Source organism: Mchenga conophoros, linkage group LG7 (genome assembly GCF_057382185.1).
Source record: "Mchenga conophoros isolate Kocher_MC1m ecotype Shallow Benthic linkage group LG7, M_conophoros_male_GT1.1, whole genome shotgun sequence".
NCBI lineage: Eukaryota > Metazoa > Chordata > Actinopteri > Cichliformes > Cichlidae > Mchenga > Mchenga conophoros.
In genome coordinates, this window is record NC_140532.1 from 15,830,378 (window position 1) to 15,851,194 (window position 20,817).

Sequence of the window (20,817 nt, forward strand, 5' to 3'; positions counted from 1 at the left end):
GTAGAAAGGAAGTCTTTAGCGGAACCCTGACCGCTGCAGTAGCAGCCGGGGAATTATTTCTTGGTTGCACTGATGGTGTTCCGGGTAAATGTAGACTGAAAACAAAGGCTTGTAAAAGCAGCAAACAGCTCGGAGCTCAGAGACTTGCTCGCGGATTGTCTTTACTTTGTGATGGACAATGATGTCTTTTATCGGGAGCTGCCAAAAGTGGTAAGTCAACCGCCTAACGTGAATAACAGAGGCTTATAAAGTGAGTAATTTGAAGGTTTATAGAGAGTAAGGGCGGTTAATGTATAGAGGAGCTTAACGTGTAAGCTAACTAAATGCTAACGTCAGCGTTTTGATTGTTACCAGGAGCTTCACGCTCACCTCAATGGTTCTGTCAGCGCGCAAACCATCGAGAAGCTCATCAGCCGAAAGCCACATCTCAACATTGAACACAGCATGACGGCCATTGGCAAAGGACAGCGGAGGACTCTGGATGAGTGCGTCTGTAATTCATTGACAATTTCATATGAAACCCAGCAGGGTTTAAACCCTACTTTATATTTGATAGAAAAGAAAAGAAACGACAAGAAAAAGCACGTGTTGAGCTAAATTTAAGTGGACAGAATGAGCTGTCTGGGAGACGTTGATAAACGGGTTAAGATTAAAACACTATGTCTTTGGGTCTCTGCAGGTGCTTTGAAGTCTTCAGGGTCATCCACAAGTTGGTGGACACTGAGGAGGATATCCTGATGGTAAGGCCTGACTCAAAACAGTGTCGTGCTTCTTTTAGTCAAAGTGTTTCTAAGGATATTTATAAGTAATTGATGTTTTTGTTTTCCTGCCAGGTGGCTACAGATGTTATCAAAGAGTTTGCAGCTGATGGTGTCAAATATTTAGAGTTAAGAAGCACACCACGTGAAGAGAGAGATACAGGTGAATGACAGGCGAAGGTGAATGACACAGTACAGGGAGCAGTGAGTTCTCCTGTATATACCTATGATTGTAGAGGCAAGAAGACTAATGATTTGGTTATTAAATTCAATAATTAATTCATTTGAATTATTCAAAGTGTAGTATAACAGTCATTGTCTTATTTTCAGTACTGATAAAACTAAAGAAATTATATTCAATCCTAGGGGTATATGTGCATAGGAACCAGTTGTAATTGATGGTTGCACAATACAACAGGCTAATACATATAAGTATTTGGGCATCTGTATGGAGAAATTCTTTAAATGGGAAGAACATTTTGACTTCTTGAAAAATTAGCCAGACTGTTTGGGAGTGACTTCCAGGGTTTGTATGGGTAATGGATATTACCTGTCCACAGATTCATGGTGACGTAACTGCTCTTTTAACTGTTTGGTGTCTTTGCTTTGTTATAGGTTTGTAGAAATGGTTTATATGAGATTTTAGCTGAGATTGAGAGGTTTCTGTGGACACTCCTCATTTCAGCACTTGTATTTCTGACCTTGTGTTATAACCGATTAAACGTGATCTCCTCCCTTTTGCCCCCATTTTTGTGGGAGTGGGTGCTTAACTAGTTAAAAAAAAAAATCTGTCTCCTATTTTTTTTGTGTCACATAGTAAAGAAGCATCAATATCTGATGAGAATACTTAGTAATTTGGCCTTGCTGTGTATTAATGTGGTGTTTGGTGCAGTTTCTTGTTTTGTGGGGTTGTTGTTGTTTTTTTTCCAAGTGGAGATGAATATCTTTAACAAGTTGATTTGTTCACATTTGCAAATCTTAATTTTTAAGAGAAATGTGTTTTTTGAGTTTGTACACTATATGCATATTGCACCATTTCCTTTTTCAGTATTTGTCTGTGGTGACAAAAGGGGAACAAAGGACATTTAAGTCAACCTAAAATGATTCGTTTTAATTTTTACATGGCCTTACTGAGGTGAAACATGCATTCTTTTTTTTTGGTAATGGGCTGGAAAAGATTGAAAATGGACTTTGAAAGTGCTTAAAAAGTGCTTGATTTTGACCCTGAAAAATGTGTATGAGCCCTGGACTTCTACAATCATGTGCACTTTTTATAATATAGTGCTTGAAAATTCCAGGTGAATAGGAAAAACAGATAATCTATTTACTGTTATTAATTTGCTAATGATATTACTTTTTGTGATGAAGTTGAGCGCATTTTCAACCTTCTGAGAAGCGTTTCTCTCTGGGACATAGCTACATGTAGAGAATCGCTTAAGAATTGCTCCATTTGTTTTTTTTTGTAATGCCACTGTGAGTTCGGGAATGCAGAATTTCTAAAAGTTCAACATCAAATTCTGAGAAGTTCACTGAAACAAACCAGATGAATAGTTTAGGAAAACAAAAAACAGTACAAAAACTGGAACCCCCCCCCCCCCCCCGAAAACAAACAAACAAAAAAACAAGGCAGTGCTGTCAACACAAAGGTACAATAGGCAGAAAACTAATCTAAAGTGCTGAGTTCAGACAGTTCTGATTGGGACCATCCCAGAAACACTAACCTGGGTTTGCTGTTAAGGCATGACTGAGCTGAATCCAGCAATCTCGGAAGAAATATAGTGAGTGTTCTGAATTTAAAAAAGTGTTACTTAAAATATATTTTACTCAACTAATACAGTGGGGCAAAAAAGTATTTAGTCAGCCACCGATTGTGCAAGTTCCCCCACTTAAAATGATGACAGAGGTCAGTAATTTGCACCAGAGGTACACTTCAACTGTGAGAGACAGAATGTGAAAAAAAAATCCATGAATTCACATGGTAGGATTTGTAAAGAATTTATTCGTAAATTAGGGTGGAAAATAAGTATTTGGTCACCCCAAACATGGAAAATCTCTGGCTCTCACAGACCTGTAACGTCTTCTGTAAGAAGCTTTTCTGTCCCCCACTCGTTACCTGTATGAATGGCACCTGTTTGAACTCATCATCTGTATAAAAGACACCTGTCCACAGCCTCAAACAGTCAGACTCCAAACTCCGCCATGGCCAAGACCAAAGAACTTTCGAAGGACACCAGGAAAAGTATTGTAGACCTGCACCAGACTGGGAAGAGTGAATCTACAATAGGCAAGCAGCTTGGTGTGAAAAAATCAACTGTGGGAGCAATCATCAGAAAATGGAAGCCATACAAGACCACTGATAATCTCCCTCGATCTGGGGCTCCACGCAAGATCTCATCCCGTGGGGTCAAAATGATCATGAGAACGGTGAGCAAAGATCCCAGAACCACACGGGGGGACCTGGTGAATGACCTGCAGAGAGCTGGGACCAAAGTAACAAAGGTCACCATCAGTAACACACTACAACGGCAGGGAATCAAATCCCGCAGTGCCAGACGTGTTCCGCTGCTGAAGCCAGTGCATGTCCAGGCCCGTCTGAAGTTTGCCAGAGAGCACATGGATGATACAGCAGAGGATTGGGAGAATGTCATGTGGTCAGATGAAACCAAAGTAGAACTTTTTGGTATAAACTCAACTCGTCGTGTTTGGAGGAAGAAGAATACTGAGTTGCATCCCAAGAACACCATACCTACTGTGAAGCATGGGGGTGGAAACATCATGCTATGGGGCTGTTTTTCTGCCAAGGGGACAGGACGACTGATCCGTGTTAAGGACAGAATGAATGGGGCCATGTATCGTGAGATTTTGAGCCAAAACCTCCTTCCATCAGTGAGAACTTTGAAGATGAAACGAGGCTGGGTCTTCCAACATGACAATGATCCAAAACACACCGCCCGGGCAACAAAGGAGTGGCTCCGTAAGAAGCATTTGAAAGTCCTGGAGTGGCCTAGCCAGTCTCCAGACCTCAACCCCATAGAAAATCTGTGGCGGGAGTTGAAAGTCCGTGTTGCTCGGCGACAGCCCCAAAACATCACTGCTCTCGAGAAGATCTGCATGGAGGAATGGGCCAAAATACCAGCTACTGTGTGTGCAAACCTGGTAAAGACCTATAGTAAACGTTTGACCTCTGTTATTGCCAACAAAGGTTATGTTACAAAGTATTGAGTTGTATTTTTGTTATTGACCAAATACTTATTTTCCACCCTGATTTACGAATAAATTCTTTACAAATCCTACCATGTGGATTCATGGATTTTTTTTTTCACATTCTGTCTCTCACAGTTGAAGTGTACCTCTGGTGCAAATTACTGACCTCTGTCATCATTTTAAGTGGGGGAACTTGCACAATCGGTGGCTGACTAAATACTTTTTTGCCCCACTGTATATAACTGAAAAATAGTAATAATGAAAAAAAATGCAATTAAGTCCATAGGTTTTTGGAAAATAACACAAATTCTGTAAATGTGCTTCTGTACACCACCGCCTTCTCATATTGAGCGATTCAGTGAACTGAATGAGTGTGAGTTCAGCACTTCACCTCCAGATCTTTTGTTTGCTTTTTTGTATTGGGGGTTTTTGCAGTGGAAGAGCGAGGGAACAAACTGAACATGAAATTACTTGGGATTTCTTTCACCATGCACTGATTTGGTATGTTTGTGTTCGTAGGACTGACAAAGAAGACTTACATTGAAACGGTCATCAAAGCCATCCAGAAGTGTAAGGAGGAGGGAGCGGACATTGATGTCAGGTAGGTTTACCCAGCTGTGTGCAAGTCCACACATTTGTCTTATGAGTTGTGGCTGTGTCACTGACCACATGATTCTCAATATTATTTATCTTGAAGGTTTCTGGTAGCCATTGACCGCAGGAATGGGACTGAAGTTGCCTTGGAGACGGTGAATTTGGCTGAGGAGTTCATGCTGTCATCTGATGGTTTAGTGGTGGGAGTTGACCTCAGTGGAGATCCAACGGTTTGTCAGACAGTTTGGTACTATGGTGGCTTTGTACTAATAGCTACAGATCCAGTTACTCTGTATTTTACTGGCATTGTTTGGGTCTATTTGACCCATAATAGGAATGGTCACCGTCTAGTTTTGTGATGAAATATGTCTATTCTGGTGGGAGTGGACTTTTCCAGGGTGACAAAGAAAAGTTGTTAAACTGGTCATCTCAAATAACTTCTGCAGAGCACAAGAGTTTAATTTTTGAAAATGATGTAAACTGTATGTCCTTAAATCTCATCCTTAATTTCCCATTTTTATTCTTGGACTCTACTAGAGAAGCTTTGCATGATTCACAGTTTTAAAGTAATCCTTATTTATCTTAAACTGGGCCTTGATGAAGCTCCTCAATTCACCCTTTATCTGAAACAAACCATTTTAAATAATCTTGCTTCAAGGCCAGTATTGCTTTTACCAGACTTTCTTCCAATTGGCAGCTTCTTGCAAACTGAAGGTGTTAATACTGAGCTTTTGGCTCACAGGGATTAATTGCACATATGCTGATCTCATTATTAAAAACTTTTAAAACATGTTAAACACCAGAAACCACGCTGTAGCAGTATTTGTATGAAAGAAAATAAGAGGTAGCTTGTTAAATTGACTTTAAATTATGTTGGGAAACTGTATTGTAATGCTATTTATTAGTAGGACCACGTCTCATTATTTCACATGATAATGTAGCTTTCATTTTAAGGTGGGCCATGGCAAAGATCTGCTTCCTGCCCTACAGAAGGCCAAAAACTCTGGACTGAAGTTGTCACTGCACCTCTCAGAAGTATGAATAGCACACTTAAAAAATAGAGAGAGATAGACAGAGAGAGATAATTTGACTGTAGTAATATTTTACGTAAGAGTGATGTCATCAAATATTGTTGCAGATTCCATCACAGCTGGATGAATCAGATTTGCTGTTGAGTCTTCCTCCTGATAGAATCGGTCATGGCACCTTCTTACATCCTGAAGTCGGTGGATCTCAAAGCCTCGTTAACAAAGTGGTTCAGAAAAAGATACCAATAGGTGACGCAGCATCCACGCTAAGATGTTTTCATTTTAAAATGTGTGAACTTTTAATCAAATTTATGCCTCACATGCACTGTTCCTGTGCTGCAGGATCACAGTGACTGAGGCATTTCGCTACCAATGCAGTTTCACTCTGAAAAGCCAAAATTGAAAGTTTGAGGGGTGAAAATAAGCGATGCAGACACATCCACATCTGTCGGTCCACATCTTATCAGTGATACTGACAAAATAAAAATATAGCAAGTATGTTGTATTGACAACATATAGGGAATACTACGAGGATTCTAAATATCACATTATAGTCTGAATCCAAATATCATGTCACACTTGACCTCTGACCTCATGTTTATGTTTCACCCTTTCAAGTTATTCATGTTCAGTTATTTACAAATCAATACATATCATTCATTATCTGCTCCTGTGTGTGTAATCAAAGTGAACATCTGTCATGCTTTGCTTATCTGATCTTTACTGCACTACCAACTTAAAGAAAACAAAGTGAATATTAACAACACAATACTCAGTAGTTAAAAGTAAATTGTCCCGATAGTGAGCTGCGTTATGGTGGAGGTATGAGCTCGCAGTGCGTCTTTTTTGACGTACGAGCAGAACTTTTAATGTTGATTTTTTTTCTCCTCTGTAGAGCTGTGCCTGACATCAAATGTGAAAGGCAACACTGTGCCGTGTTACTCCAAACATCATTTCAAGTACTGGTACGAGCTGGGACACCCAACTGTAATTTGCGTAAGTTTCCACTGTATACTTCTTTTTAATGTTTTTGTTTTTTAACCTCATTAGGCTAAATTCTTGCATAGTCTTTATCTTACACCGAGCCTTCAGCAACAGCTGAATTAGTTTTAGCTCGTCTCCTTTTTAAGCCATCTTTTATTCTGATTGGCTGCTCCTCTCAAACACAGGGTTTAGAAAGCAGGTGGGTGGAGCTTCTGTGGGAGCCAAGTTGGGGGAAAAAACTGAACCGTACTTTTCAGAGCAGTCTGAAGTCTGAGCTTAGAGGCGTTGCCTGCACATTATTTTTGCCATGTTTAATATAACCAGCCACCTTTATCACAGTGTATACACATAACAGGAAAGAAGGAAACACACAGGTCCTATTTGAATTAGGGCTGTGGAGGCTTTAAAATATTGGCATACAAGTAACATACTGATGCTGAAGTTATTACCATTTCTTTTTTTACCGTCTTTAGACAACCACAAAACGGTGGGGCACAGCATTAACATCCTGTCACAGGTGTGGGTAGATGTAGTTTTTCTTTTAGATTAACACAGTAGAAATAACTTTCTACTTGAACAAAAATAGATCAGAGACCTGTGAGAGGAATGGGGGGAAAAAAAAAGAAAAAAAAAATCACACCTGAACAATGTTCCTTTTTTTACATTACAGACCGACGATAAAGGAGTCTTCTGTACGGACTTGTCTCAGGAATATCAGCTGGCAGCTTCCACATTCGGTCTCAGTCATGAAGCCGTGTGGAAGCTCTCTCAGCAGGCCATAGACTGCATCTTCGGACCAGAGATTGTGAAGCAGCAGCTTCAAGAGAAGTGGAATGACTTACATCCTCAGCTTTTCAAGTGATCGGTTCATCGGAGCCAAAAGCCAACTACATACCTCAAGTTTAAATTTTTTTTTTTTAAAGCAACAATTTAACAAGGATTTACAGAAACCCTTACATTAAATCTAAAAATACTGTAAAATGGTTTATGTAAGTGGAAAGTAAATCATAACTTTTTATTTAATCAGGCTGAAGTGTGATGCTTTGTTCTGTTGACAGTATCTGTGCAGTGTTACACAGTCGAGAGGAGCAAAATTGTTCTTACAGCAACTGACAGCATACAAAGAGCAGAATTTAACACAAAACAATAAAAATAGACTATGCAGTCTTACAGTTACACTCATAGGCTTACAATTCAGTCCAAGATATCCCAAATTCTCCAGATCACACATGTAGTCTTGTCAATACTGTGTCCACTTCACTCTCACGCCTTCTTTCCAAATTTTCCATGCTTGTTCTTCTTGAATTTTCCGTGTTGCGTTTCCTTCTTTTTTAATTTTCCGTGTTGGGGAGCTCCATTGCTCGCTATGGGGGTTCCTCCTTCCCATTTCCTCTTCTTGTCACTGTTGGAAGCAGGTCTTCATTACAAACAAGCTTTTCCAACAACTGAACACTAGATTTCTCACCAAACATTGTAAGTAACACTCTACCTTTTTATGCTGACGATAGCTGTGCTCCCTGCTTTCTTCAGCACCTGGTCCCACTCCTCGTCGTCCCCACGAATTTTGTACCTCAAAAAAACAAAAAGACAGCTAGAGTAAATACTGGTCTAAAAAAAATGCAATGGCCAAGGCTGCCCTTCAAACCCGATACTCACTGTTCCAGGTCCATTTCCTTTACTTTTTCCACATCTTGTTTGTGTCTCTCCTCAAACTCCTTTGCTGCTTCATTCTATGAACAGAGAGGGGAAAATTCCTTCTTTACTTGTATCTATAAAATGTAGGTGTGACACTTCTGAAACCGAGACCAAAGTTGACATAAACACTGTGGGGGTTTTGTGGTTCCATCTTTGTGTTTTGTAATACAGAGAAACAGCTTTACAGGCACAGCAACCCCATCCACCTGCTCTTCAAACTTTCAGCCAATCAGAAGTGAGCTGCCATACGGAGGAGGAAGGGCGCTAAAGCTGCAGAGCATGCAAAGCTGCTTCTGGAAGAGTCCATGAATAAAAACGTGAAGCCATAAATGAGCATAAAAGGCCAACGAGAACTGAAAGCTAATTAGAAATGCATCAGAATAACGAGTTCACTCTCAGTTCATGATCAGGTCGTGTTTACGGCTGTGGTTTAGGGAAAAAAAAAAAACAATTTAACTTTTTTCTTTTTCGTTTCTCTTCGAGTAAATGAAAAGATAAAAGATTGTGGCAAAAACTGTTGCCGGAAATTTGAAACATGACGTGAACTCTGGATGTGGCGAGTCATTAAACCCTTAAACAAAAGCATAAAATTAAGGAGGAACTTTCTGCTGCTTCCTTATGATGGATTAGCACCAACTTATGACCCCTGAAGCTGGATTAGTCTCTCCTGCTGAGATTTTTGCTCTACAAGGGCCTGATATCCACTTACGAGGACATTATACTGCTACGCTGGGGCGACCGTGGCTCAGGGGGTTGGGAATCGCATCTGTAACCGGAAGGTCGCTGGTTCGATCCCTGGGCTCTCTGTCCTGGTCGTTGTGTCCTTGGGCAAGACACTTTACCCTACTTGCCTACTGGTGTTGGCCAGAGGGGCCGATGGTGCGATATGGCAGCCTTGCTTCTGTCAGTCTGCCCCAGGGCAGCTGTGGCTACAACTGTAACTGCCTCCACCGGTGTATGAATGTGAGAGTGAATGAATAGTGGTATTGTAAAGCGCTTTGGGTGCCTTGAAAAGCGCTATATAAATCCAATCCATTATTACTGTTCTATCAGAATTTTAAACAAATATGCACTCCTATGTGGCTCTTATTTTTCATAAAAACAAAAATAAGGTAAAAAAATAAATAAATCTGGTAATTCTTTGTTTTTACATTCATGGGCCCCAATATGCCCAAATATCAAAGAGAAATTAAAAATGCATGCTGTGGAAGAGTTCGGGTCTTAGGAGGTTAATGGTAATAACCTGTAAATTATTCCAGCATTAGCTAATCATCAGAAATAATTTAGCACAAATACCAGATCTTCACTGAGGCTTCTGACAGTTGGCTCCATTGCAACTTCTTTAGTGGCTGCCATCTGTGCTTCAACTGCTTTTTCTTGGATGCCGGTGAAGATCTAATGCAGTAATAATGAAAAGATATGATGTTACAGCCTTACTGCAGCTGCTTTAATTAACAGTGAGTTGTACATCATCCACAAGTGAGGTTTTTCTGTATGACTTAATTATTGGCAACTCACTTGCACAAATTTACGGATGACGCGGTTGAAGAGGCCCATGAGCTGTGAGCTTGGAAGCTCAATTTCCTTTTCCAGCTGATCCACAGACTTATGCTGCAGTCCGATTCCCAGCAGCAAAGCCTAGAGCACAGCGGACATCAGCCAGTTAACGTCTTAAACAGAGGAATCAGCTGCATTGGAAGGATACCCGTCATATAAAATGTTGATGGAAACGTACACACTGCGCTGCTGAGAGAGACATATCACCGAGCTGCTTGAGGAAGAACACGCGTGCCACCGTTGGCACCAGGTCCATAATGAGGTGGTAATCCACCATGCTCCTCGAATACAGCTCCAGACGTTTGAGGTCATAAGGGCTGAAGTGAGCCACCAGCTCTGAGCTGCTGAGAACTGTTATGATGAGAGACAAGTCAGACTGGGGTGAGGTCTACGCTGGAGAAATCAGATCAGGGTGTTTTAAACAGAGGACTCTTACTGCAGGTATTCTCCTTGGACTTCTTATTCTGCAAAATGCTCAGTGCTAGACTCGGATGAAAGTTGCTGAACTGGTAGGAGAGCAGAGACAGGAAGCGCCGACGAAAATCTGAGGAAGGGGAAGAAGAATTGTTCTAAAGGAGCCTGACAAGCTTGAGCACACCAGTTCTCCTCAGGCAGTGTAAGCATGTTCACCTTTCGAGAAGGCAGAAAGCCACTGGCTCTGCTCCGGGGTTTCATCTGTATTTAGCTCCTTCAGCATCACGCAGGAGTGCTCCCCTGTAAGGTCATTCTACATACAACCGCACATGAAAAAATAATTACAGCAGTGCAAAAAAACAAAAACAACAACAAAAAGAAACATGAAAAAGTGACTGAATGGTACTTACTGGGGTTTGTCTCAAGTAAACTGGAATATATCCTGCCTTCTTCCAGAACCTGTTGTGGTTGAAAACAGATTCATTTTTATACACTTCCAAAAGATTCATCCCCTTCACTTCATGTTAAGCCAACTCACTTAAGCAGTTGTGCAGTAAGGCCATAGGAAACGCCTAAGTAGTCCAGTTTCTCTGCCCTCCTCTCACTCAGCTTCAGCAGAAGAGGAGGGAGCTCCTTGCGTGGAGTGATCACCTCTTCCAGCAGACTCACAGCCTGCACAACAAACCGTAGCGAGGTTCACTCCGGTTACACTTCAAGTGCGCAAATAATGTCTAGCAGATGTTGCTGAAAACACCGGTGTCTTACCTCACTGCTGACAGAGGTGATTTCATTGTGGTTTGATTGTGTGCTCTCATCCATCGTGGGAAACTTGCCCTCGTAGTACATCTGCAGCAGCTGGAGAGCTCTGGAGCCGTAGCCCATCTGGTGCACAGGTCGATTATTCAAATTAACTGTGTTACTACGCCAGCAAAAGCTCCGGGAACTTTCATTTCCCAAATTTCACTAACTTCCTGAGGGCAAGCATTCCTCTGTCATGTGGAGATTTCTTTTGTTTACACAGTAAGGCCAAAGCCAAAAAAAACCCCAAAAAAACCCCCCAATAAACGGCTTTTCCCTCTGAATCACGTCATTCATGCGCTGACAGGTTAAAAAAAACAATGCTGCAACCAAGCACTGAAGTCTGTACTCACCTAAGGGGTGTAATATTATCTCCCCCAAACTTAATTTAGATGCATGGTCTAGTGGACAGCTATTTCTTTATTTTTATTTGTTTTTTGTTTTTAACTACCGTACTAAAACCTTTTCAGGGAGCTAAAAGATTCTTTCAGGACATTGTTTGTCTGATTTTCCTGTGCAGAGAAGACCCTCTGAGATTAAGCTAATAGGTCAGCTGCATCTACACATGAGACAAAAACAAAAAAAACCCCAAAACATAGGGACCAGGTTACATCTTTCTCAGTCTCTTCTATCATAGTCCCCAGGCACTCCTGCATCACCTCATCTGTCAACCTGTCCGAGCAGTTCCAGGTCTGTTTTGCCTAAATTAATGCCGCTGCCATTTGTTATTTTATAGTGTGGCACTTCTCTCGCAGAAATCTCTCTGGACACGTAAGCGATGTAACAGGCACCACCCCACAGATCAATTTCTAACATGTATTCTTCATCACATCATCTCTTTTTATTTATTCTGCTGTTCTTCACATAACTGCTGATGGGTTTCAGGGTTTTTAAAAATTGTATTTTTGGCTGTTATTATCTTCTCTGAGTTTAACCTAGGAGTAATTCAGGGCCGCTCAGAAGTACCCCAGAATAGGCGCTTCTTTCTTTCCAAAAACAGAGTTTGCTTCATGCTTTAGTGGACTGCACATGAAGCTTTGGGCCACCCAAAACAAAACAAAACAAAAAAATGCTTAATAGTTCCTGCAGACAAAAATGCCCTTTAGGAAATTCCTCACCACTCTTACTCCCTGAGGAAAGCAACTGCAGCGGAAATATTTCAGTACAGTGTATATCAAGAAAAACATGGCAGATTCTTACTCCTTGGTAGTCTGGATTAACAGCAATGCGCACCACTCTACCTCCTGAGAGGGTGCCAAACTCCGGGTCTTGAAACTGTGACAAGAGTAGAGGATTCAGTATTAGTTTAAAAATGTCTTCACTGGACTGTAAAAGAATGAGCTGTAGTGGTTTTGTTGAAGGTTTTGTACCTGCTCTGAGACAGTCCAGGGAATGAGGTCGCCTGAGGCCTTCTTCCCTCTGGACAGGCCGTTGAGGATGGACTGTCTTGATATTTCCCCCTCCAGACATACCTGGGGGGCACGAGGGTGCAAATGCATGTTTGAGTGGAATCAAAAAGGTCGCCTATCAGTGATGTTCATAGAGCTCATGCATGCTAGTGACAATAAATCACTATTAAAAAAAAAACCCTAAGCCAGGGATGTCAAAATCATTTTACATCACGGGCCACACAGAGCTCACTGCTGACCTTATTTGGGCCAGAAATGTAAACAACTGTAAGAAGCAAACGTGTAAAATAAATATTAAATTTTATCTATCTATCTATCTATCTATCTATCTATCTATCTCAGTAGGAAAAGCTGTAAAAATGTATGAAAATACAATTAGAAGTCCAGATTTCTGTTCTTCACATTTTCCAAAGCCATCCAGTAAGGCCGGACTGGAATCTTTGCGAGGCCGATTCCGGACCCCCAGCCCTCATTGTCTGACACCCCTGCCCTATGGCTGTAGTAGTCCTCCGAGGCCATGTGCAGCGGCAATAATAGGGGCAGTCTCAGTCCCAACTCAAAATAGCTTAACCTAAACCACAATCTATTTCCTAACCTACACAAGAAGTTTTGGTTCATAAAAACCTAAACCAAACCACAAGAAAAAGTGAGTTACATAGAAAACTAAACAGAGTGAAGCAGGACCCAAAATATGGACTAAAGGTTCACAGTCTTACTTTATACCAGTGCCACCTGTTTTTTTTAATTCTATGAATCTCGGGCAGCTCGACTTGCGTGAAGTGTTTCCAGATGTGCGTCATGTAGCCGTTTTAACAGATGCATGAAATGTACATTTTTAGACATAAGTTGTAACGGCCGCCGTTTTCTTTGTGAGTATTTATTACACGGCGTGCGGCGGGGAAAAGCCTGTTCTAACGTTTGAGTCTAAGGTTTATTTTTTAGCACTTGGCGGCTCTTTTTTACTTCTCATCCGTAAATAATCTGCTCTTTCACGTGATTCAGTTTATTTTGAAAAGTCTCAACAGGATCTTGAGCTTTATTGTGAAAGGTTTATGTGGAACATAAACAAGCGGACACGCGATGCTGTTACCGTCGTTGTTGCTAACCACAACGCATAAAAACAGGCGCTTGTCCGTCCGTAGTGTGGTTATATTAAATATAAGAGAAAGAGAGAACTTTAAGAAATTAATATAACCACTACAGTGACCATCAAAACGATGAAAAAATATTGCCGTAAACAGTTTATTTTGCGACACCACGAAACAAACGATAGCGTAAAATGAAACGATAGACGTTTTTATATCGTCATCCGATATATATCGTTATATCGAACAGCCCTATGCCCAGCTATACACTTTTTTAAAATAGAGTCTACACAAATCAATTACAACACCTACATAATGTTTATAGAGATGTTACACACTCTTTACCATTTACAAAGATTTGAGATGCCCATATAAGCAGTTATGAATCTTTTTGCAAATATCGTAATTTTGTTGGTTTGTAATAAATAACTAATAAGTAGAATTTCATTAACTACTCATTTCCCACCCTATGATTTAAAACAGTGGGTCTGTGAGTGTATTACAGTACCTGCACCACAGCAAGGACCTCAGGTAGTGAGTTTTGTGTGGGAGGAACAGGTGGCAGGAGGCAGAAGAGGTGATGAGCCGGAGCGTCAGACAACATCTGCAGGTCATTTGGGGAATTCTGGAGACAAAAATATGAGTCACAAAAATGACAACACTGTGCAGGGCACTGCGCTGCCGTTAGATTTAAAGGGGGGGGGGGGAATGAAATAAATAAATTAAAGTCAAAGGACTGCAATCGACAATCACCTTGTAGTGCGATGCCACATAGAGAGCCATCAACCTCTGCAGGAAAGCTTCAGACGCTTTGTGGTAACAGAACAGTGTGTCTCGGTTCACATAGTATCTGCACAGCATTAGATAAGGACAAATGCAAACTTGCATAGTGAATGTAGGTGATGTGATGTGCACCATAGATTAGAAATCTGGCAATTTTTTTTTTAGTTTCTATTGCACAGAGTTCAATACTGAGATCAAATTCAGTGTTTTAAATAATAACTGTCCACAGCATTTTCTGCAGCCTAACTTTAAATGTTTGATCTATGCACAAAATACCACACTGTGCCTACTTAATGCTCACCCAGCAAAAAAAATAATAATTACACATGTAAATTTGCCTCAGGCGGGATTATTAGGGAAACAAAGGATACAGTTCACATGTTTGTGGAAGCGGGCAGCCGGAAATGAGCCTGGGAATGTTGAGGCAGTCTAGACAGAGCAGCTCATTCAGCCACTTCTCTACAGGGTCTCCCGGAGAGTACCGAATGGACTCGTGCAGAGAAACCTCGTGGAGAGAACGAGCTGCAAACGGAAACGGGTACACAGCAGTGAGTCACACGATACAGATGCACTGAACATAAACACGGTGAGCAACTGAGATCCTCACCTGCTGATAGTCTGGCTGTGTTGGTGGTTCTGTTCTCTGCAGACATGCTCTGCTGACTGTCTGCGCTCTGCTGCCTCAGCTGCTGAATCAGCTTGAGGGAAAGAGAGCGCCCGGTGCCTTCATAGCTGCAGAAATACAAATAATTAGCACGGAAACAGAAATTTGAAAATTCACTGGTTGCACCTTCTTGCGCTCGAGTAGCTCAGGTGTGTGCACTTCTCAACTGGTCTTCAACTAATTCAGCAAAATTTTTGTTTTGATTTTTAAAAAAACAAACAAACAAAAAACTGAAAATAGCGCCCTGTCTGCTTATTTTAGCCCTTCATTCAGTATTCCTACAGCTTAAAGCTGAAATGTATGATTGCATAAACTTATTTACAGCAATAACAACAAGTACTGAAGATAAAGATAGAAGGACATTAAGTCCCAGGATCTCATGCCTGTGCTGCTGAAACTGTGAACATTATGATGGATTTCGCTCCCTTAATTCCAAATATGATCAGTTTTAAACACCGACTGCACAAAAACACACTGTGTGCTGTAGAAGTTGCTTGGTTTTGGATTCAGTCATGTTGAAAAGGCTTAGCTCAACAGCCAATTTGCATTTCCTTGTGCCAGTGCAACTGCTCTGAGCATCCCAGCCACAAAACTTGATCTGTGTGATGATCTGAAAGGCAGTGCCTTAAGACTTAAGGTGCAGTGTGCAACATCGCATCACTAGATGTCAGTAGACTGCACATAGCTATGGTGGCACACTTAAACCTAATGTTAGCTGGCCTGATGTTAGCTTATAAGCTATTATTGTTGTTTAGTTAGGTCATTGTCAGCTGTCAGGAGACGGGAAAGTCGTTTGTCTAATGTGCTGACAGAGGGTAAGTGTGACTAAATTGGGACTAAATAAGCATGTTTATGCACATTTTTGTGTGTTAGAGCCCTGACTTCTGTTCAGGAGTTCCATATTTAAGTGCCTCATTTCTCTCATTGATCATTTTACTCAAAAAAGTCTTCACGGTAATATATTTAATATATTCAAAACTAACCAGCATCTTGTGGTGTATAAATATGACTCAGGTTTTAAACTGACCCGTTGATGGTGGAGGCCATGAAAACCAGATAAGGCCCGAGCAGCTTCTTAACAAGAGGAAGAGGGATTGCTGCGGCCTCGTCGATGACAAGCAGTTCAGCCTGGCCCAGCTTCACTGCATCACCTGGGTGGATATACTGTTGGGCCACAGTAATGGTGCGATCAGATCAGGTGTAAATTTCACTTTTTATTGTAAAAGAAGACACTTTTTTTTTTTATTAGTCTTGTTTACCTGAATTGTCTGCCGATGCTCTTTGAATATGTTCACCCGCACCACTGCTTTATTGAACTCTGGATTCAAAGACTGGATGATTTCATAGTCGAGATGCTCCTGCGAATTAAAATGGGAGTAAGAAGCAGTACGTGCTCACCATGTGCGCATGACATCAGTGGTGCAGAGAAGAGTCAGAACCTACCTGATACTGCAGGGCATCGAAGCCTTTGAAGATGAATTCAAACATAGTGTGAAGGTTGTCCGGGCTCGGCGAAGTTACAAAGATATTAGAGTAGCTTTAAAAAAAAAAAAAAAAAAAAAAAAAGTTACAATAACAGGTGACGAGCGAGAAGAATAAAAACAGACAAAGCTGATATTTTAAAATGGCATTGATGAAAGTCATATATACCCAAAAGCCACAGCTCCAGCAACAGCCAGCCCCAAAGCTGCAGACTTGCCTCGACCACGGGCAGCAGTCAGAGCCACAGTGCTCCTCAGTGTCTTCTCTGATATTGCTTCAATAAACTTCAACACCGCCTTTGCCTATAGAAAATATTCAAAATAACAACTGGGACACCTGCACATCTGCTACTTACTGTTTAACTATAACATTGCAGTCAACTTGAATTCAGTTATAGGAGGTGAATGTGTCTGTAGCATTTAAAAGGCCCTGACCTGGTCCATAGTCCTGCATGCATCCACCAATACACCGACTGGCTGAGTGTCCTGAAGGGACTCCTTCAGATCCTTCAGCTCCTGTTCTCGAGGAGGCAACCTGTCCTCCTGAAGGGGAACGAGAGAGCCAGTCAGAATGGAGTCTTTTTTTCTCCCTAAATGTGCACTTATTGGTTTTTCAGAGACTTTCAGCACAGTATCCTAAGCAACAGCAGGAAAAACATTATCATTGCTTCTTCTCAGAGCAGCCAGAAATGCCTGTCCGTAAAACCCTCCAACTCTTTCTCAAAGAGGCCCGACTGGTCTTTATAATGTATGAAACATTTTTAAACTTATTTAAAAAGGGACCGAACGCAGTGCAACCTACATATTGTACAGACAATAAATCCTGGGTGCCTGTTTTATGCAAGTTAATAGTCATAAAATCATAAATCATAAACACACAAAAGCAGAACAACGTCTAAACCATTAATCCTCCCATGTGCAGGATAACCACTATGAAGCTTGCTGTCAGCAAACTATCTGCTGAATAACTAACCGATTAAAAAAACCTTTTATACTATATAATTAAAAAAGGTACCTGAGTTTTTGGCGGAACTGGTTTAATGTTCGCCATGTGGGTGGAAATTGGCAGGATGTTAAGTTGGTCATCAATGACGACACAGTTTTTGCAGGACGCCAAAGATAGAATGAACCTTAAAAAACACAAAAATAAAACCACATTTTTAATATGACGGTTCAATTTTCATTCCTCTGAGCAAATACACTTCAAACTCAATGAACTCTTGGCAAAGCACCTACCTCTCATTAAACCTTCCAACCACATCCTGATGAGCCTCGGTCCTGTATCGAGAGTGCACGTCCTGGAGAAAGAAGAAGGGGTGGGGGGGGGGGGGGAAGTCGGTCACAGTGGGTTCCACGTCATCAGAAGAGCAAACCGAATCTAATAATAAATTAAATCCTTACCATAGTCATTGTATACAGCTGTTTCAGAGACTTCATGGTCCTGAGCAGTAGGACCACTATACCGCCACCTTCTACAGTCTCAATAGTTCTTGCTAAGAGGTTAGGAGTGAGAGCTTCAAAGTCCTGTGTGACAAGAGAAACAATAGAAATCAAACACCTGATGCACCTCCCCACCCCACCTGTCCTCAAATGTGATCTGATCAAATGCACTTATGTTCTTGTTTGTAAGGAACAGGAACATAAGTTCATCAACAGAAAAAAACAAAAACAAGGTCAAATTTAAAGAGCATTTAGAAAAATGAACAGGGATGTTTAGAAGATGCTCAAAATGATGCTTAATGTCATGCTGGGCCTCTGTTAACCTCTCAGTTCATCCAGTGTGACAAAGAAGGCACCTAGAAGCCCTTCTGTTTAAACCAACCTTTTTCTGATTGGCTGTACTTTCCAAACAGAACGTTCGAACAGCGGGTGGGTGGAGCTTCATTGTCAGAAACGACCATATTAAGCATATCTAGTCTCACTGACGTTCATTGTACTGATCCATGAGCACACGAAACTGTGTTTAGAGCAATGTGCAGCTTTTGGCTCAGCTAACTTCATTATTTGAAGCTTTGGCCAAGCTTAGTATGAGCAATATGACAAGTAATAGGTAAGGGCAAATAAAGATTGACTTAAAGTTCATTTAAAACCCTGTAACTATTCATTTGCAGGCAGATGTCACACTATTGTACCACAAGCCTAGTGGTTTATTTTACTCTAAAATCTTTTTTAAACCAGAGCAGAGACTCACCTGTAAGACGCACATGCCGTAGGTGTTTCCCAGGATCTTGTGCGTCTCGTTGTAGTAACAGTAACGGATGTTGGTTGCGGCAACAAAGAGTTCAAATGGGTCGTCCTGATTCAGGTTCAACGTGCCAGTTTTAATCTTCTTCTGCAGCTGTTTCATGCGCTTCTTTCTATTGCTGTTTCGCGAATGAGATGATGATGAGAAACACTTTTTTTTAAATCCCAGATTTGGGGAACTCTTTAAATATTTGACAGATTACACCCTCTCTCCTGTGAGCTCACACACACCTGCTGAATCCCAGGTCTTTTTTATAGCACCAGAGCACCGAGGGTCGAGCTCTCACAGCAGCTTTAGACAGCATGTGATGTAGGATGACAACCTGGACAACAGAGAGGGGCAACTGTGTTTTAATGCTCAGTTACACACATGTAAATTCACAACCCTGCAGGTAAAATAAGCTCACTGCTCCTAATGCAAGCTAATGTGTCTTGAATGCGCGGGGAGTGATGGGATTACCTGATCTCTGCCACGATCCCCCACCACAACAAACAAGGTCCTGTGCTGCAAAGCGACCCCATTCTCTATCTGGACCCGGATCCGGTTGTCTACCTTCTTACGGACGGTTGCCATCGTCTATTTGCTCCTGAGAGAGAGAATAACTGTCCGATAGCAAAATCACACAGAAGCAGATACTAGTTAAACAGTGTGACAAAAGCGGTGGAGCCAGAGCCGCAAAGAGCTGACAACAGAAACAGGAGGAAGAACTCAGTGGAGCTAACTTACAGCTAAAACAAAAATATTTAAGGATCAAACTAGCAAAACACACGAAACACTGTAGGATGGACCCGTTTCCGGTTACCTGATATTACAGATGAACTGTCAGGCCTTTAGCTTTTGTAAAAACACAGCAAGTTGCACGCTAAGCTTACACGCCAGCCATCACGCTGTTGATAAATTCACGTGGAGACTGCGCTTCATGGAGGACCCCTGCATGACGTCAGAATTGTGCGACTTTCTTTGAAAAGTTTCCTGTGTTGAGCGTACATTTACAACTGGAGCAAGTTCAACGAAGTGTGTGTGTGTGGGGTAAATCACTGCCCCCACACATTTTAGTCTATTCTGAAAGCAATGGTAAAGACAAGGATATTTTCTATTTTCTATTTATTTGTTAATTTTTCTTTAATTTTTGCTCTTTTTTTTTTTAAAACCTAGAATAATTAATTTCCGTTACCCTGTCATTTATTTATTTTTTTAGCGAAATGTTTTGTGTTATACTTAAAAAGACAAATACATGTAAGTTAAATAAAAACGAAACGATGGCCTCTTATATTTTCTATTGAATAGCCTCGGCTTCTAGTAATAATTTTGGTTAAATCTCTACATGTACTTGCAAGTGAGGCTTTGTTTTTGTTTTTGACCTATTTATTGAATACGCAAACGAAAGCATATCATACGGGGAGAGAATCAGTTGAACTAAAAATAAATTAAAAAATTAAAATGAAAGACTTATCTACAACTGTTATAACACGTTAAAGTAAAGTGTTTGGGGACTTTTTCCTTTCAATAGTTTGAGAAAATATTTGACTGACGGCTATCACACAGCGCCTTTTTTCCAAGTCTATTACAAAGTCACTAATTGAATTCAGTGTGGACAAAACGGGTATTTGTTCTTGTTTCTAATGTCTCTGTAAAGCACTTTGAATCACCTTGTTGTTGAATTGTGCTATACAAATAAACTTGCCTTGCCTTGCCTTGCCTTGCCTTTAAAATAGCTTGGAGAGACATTACAGCAGCAATTTATAGTGTAAAATTAGTTTTGCTTTGTCCCGTGTCAGGACGGCACTACAGTGTGTCTACTCTCTGGCCACAGGGTGATGCTGCATCCCACACTGAGCAACCAGCTAGATGTTTTCAGTTTTTCCTTTTTAGGAGAGACGCTTAGACTGATAACATTACAGAGAAGATATTTTGGTTGCAATTAAAAGTAAAGTTAAGAGTCACGTGAGCCAACGAAACTGAATTTTCACTACAATCGTCTTTAAAATAAGACGTCTGTACTGAGAAAAAGATGTCTTGACGCATGCTCAATCATCCAGGTAAGTAAATCCCAAAAGGTAGATTCTGTTCATCTCGGCGTAGCGTTTTCAATGGGAGAAACGTTTCATCACTCATCCA

The 20,817-nt window shown here is 41.0% G+C and overlaps 2 protein-coding genes across 3 annotated transcripts; one reads left to right on the forward strand and one right to left on the reverse strand.

Annotated features, from left to right (window-relative positions):
* Positions 1 to 42: 42 nt before the first annotated feature.
* mapda (N6-Methyl-AMP deaminase) lies at positions 43 to 7,591 on the forward strand. Its single transcript, XM_085282532.1, has 10 exons — positions 43 to 210; positions 355 to 485; positions 680 to 740; positions 834 to 921; positions 4,482 to 4,563; positions 4,660 to 4,786; positions 5,511 to 5,591; positions 5,695 to 5,833; positions 6,480 to 6,580; positions 7,239 to 7,591. The coding sequence occupies exons 1-10, from the start codon at positions 172 to 174 to the stop codon at positions 7,428 to 7,430; spliced, it is 1,041 nt and encodes a 346-aa protein (XP_085138658.1). The 5' UTR covers positions 43 to 171; the 3' UTR covers positions 7,431 to 7,591.
* On the reverse strand, positions 6,845 to 19,654 carry nat10 (N-acetyltransferase 10). 2 transcript variants are annotated; one of them, XM_085282530.1, is made up of 29 exons: positions 19,502 to 19,654; positions 19,159 to 19,285; positions 18,930 to 19,021; positions 18,646 to 18,817; positions 17,856 to 17,978; positions 17,691 to 17,752; positions 17,470 to 17,584; positions 16,890 to 16,997; positions 16,624 to 16,757; positions 16,417 to 16,510; positions 16,233 to 16,331; positions 16,001 to 16,137; positions 14,917 to 15,041; positions 14,681 to 14,831; positions 14,280 to 14,376; positions 14,035 to 14,151; positions 12,403 to 12,504; positions 12,233 to 12,307; positions 11,000 to 11,116; positions 10,773 to 10,906; positions 10,645 to 10,693; positions 10,451 to 10,547; positions 10,257 to 10,364; positions 9,999 to 10,171; positions 9,782 to 9,901; positions 9,560 to 9,658; positions 8,225 to 8,298; positions 8,058 to 8,138; positions 6,845 to 7,970 (listed from the first exon to the last, which is right to left on the reverse strand). In XM_085282530.1, exons 2-29 carry the CDS (start codon positions 19,270 to 19,272, stop codon positions 7,832 to 7,834), a joined length of 3,108 nt encoding a protein of 1,035 aa, XP_085138656.1. In that variant the 5' UTR covers positions 19,273 to 19,285; positions 19,502 to 19,654; the 3' UTR covers positions 6,845 to 7,831. The 2 variants fall into 2 exon arrangements, with proteins under 2 accessions (XP_085138656.1, XP_085138655.1); XM_085282529.1 differs by having other exon boundaries at positions 19,159 to 19,301; positions 19,502 to 19,621.
* Between the last annotated feature and the right edge of the window lie 1,163 nt (positions 19,655 to 20,817).

Excerpts from the sequence above, each read along its gene's own strand:
- mapda (XM_085282532.1), top strand. The coding sequence starts at position 172 with ATGGACAATGATGTCTTTTATCGGGAGCTGCCAAAAGTG. Across the intron at positions 211-354 it reads ATCGGGAGCTGCCAAAAGTG|GAGCTTCACGCTCACCTCAA; the intron begins GTAAGTCAACCG and ends GATTGTTACCAG. Across the intron at positions 5,592-5,694 it reads TGTCACTGCACCTCTCAGAA|ATTCCATCACAGCTGGATGA; the intron begins GTATGAATAGCA and ends ATATTGTTGCAG.
- nat10 (XM_085282530.1), bottom strand. The coding sequence starts at position 19,272 with ATGGCAACCGTCCGTAAGAAGGTAGACAACCGGATCCGGGTCCAGATA. Across the intron at positions 17,585-17,690 it reads GTTGGAAGGTTTAATGAGAG|GTTCATTCTATCTTTGGCGT; the intron begins GTAGGTGCTTTG and ends GTGTTTTTTAAG. Across the intron at positions 10,694-10,772 it reads CTTACTGCACAACTGCTTAA|GTTCTGGAAGAAGGCAGGAT; the intron begins GTGAGTTGGCTT and ends CAACCACAACAG.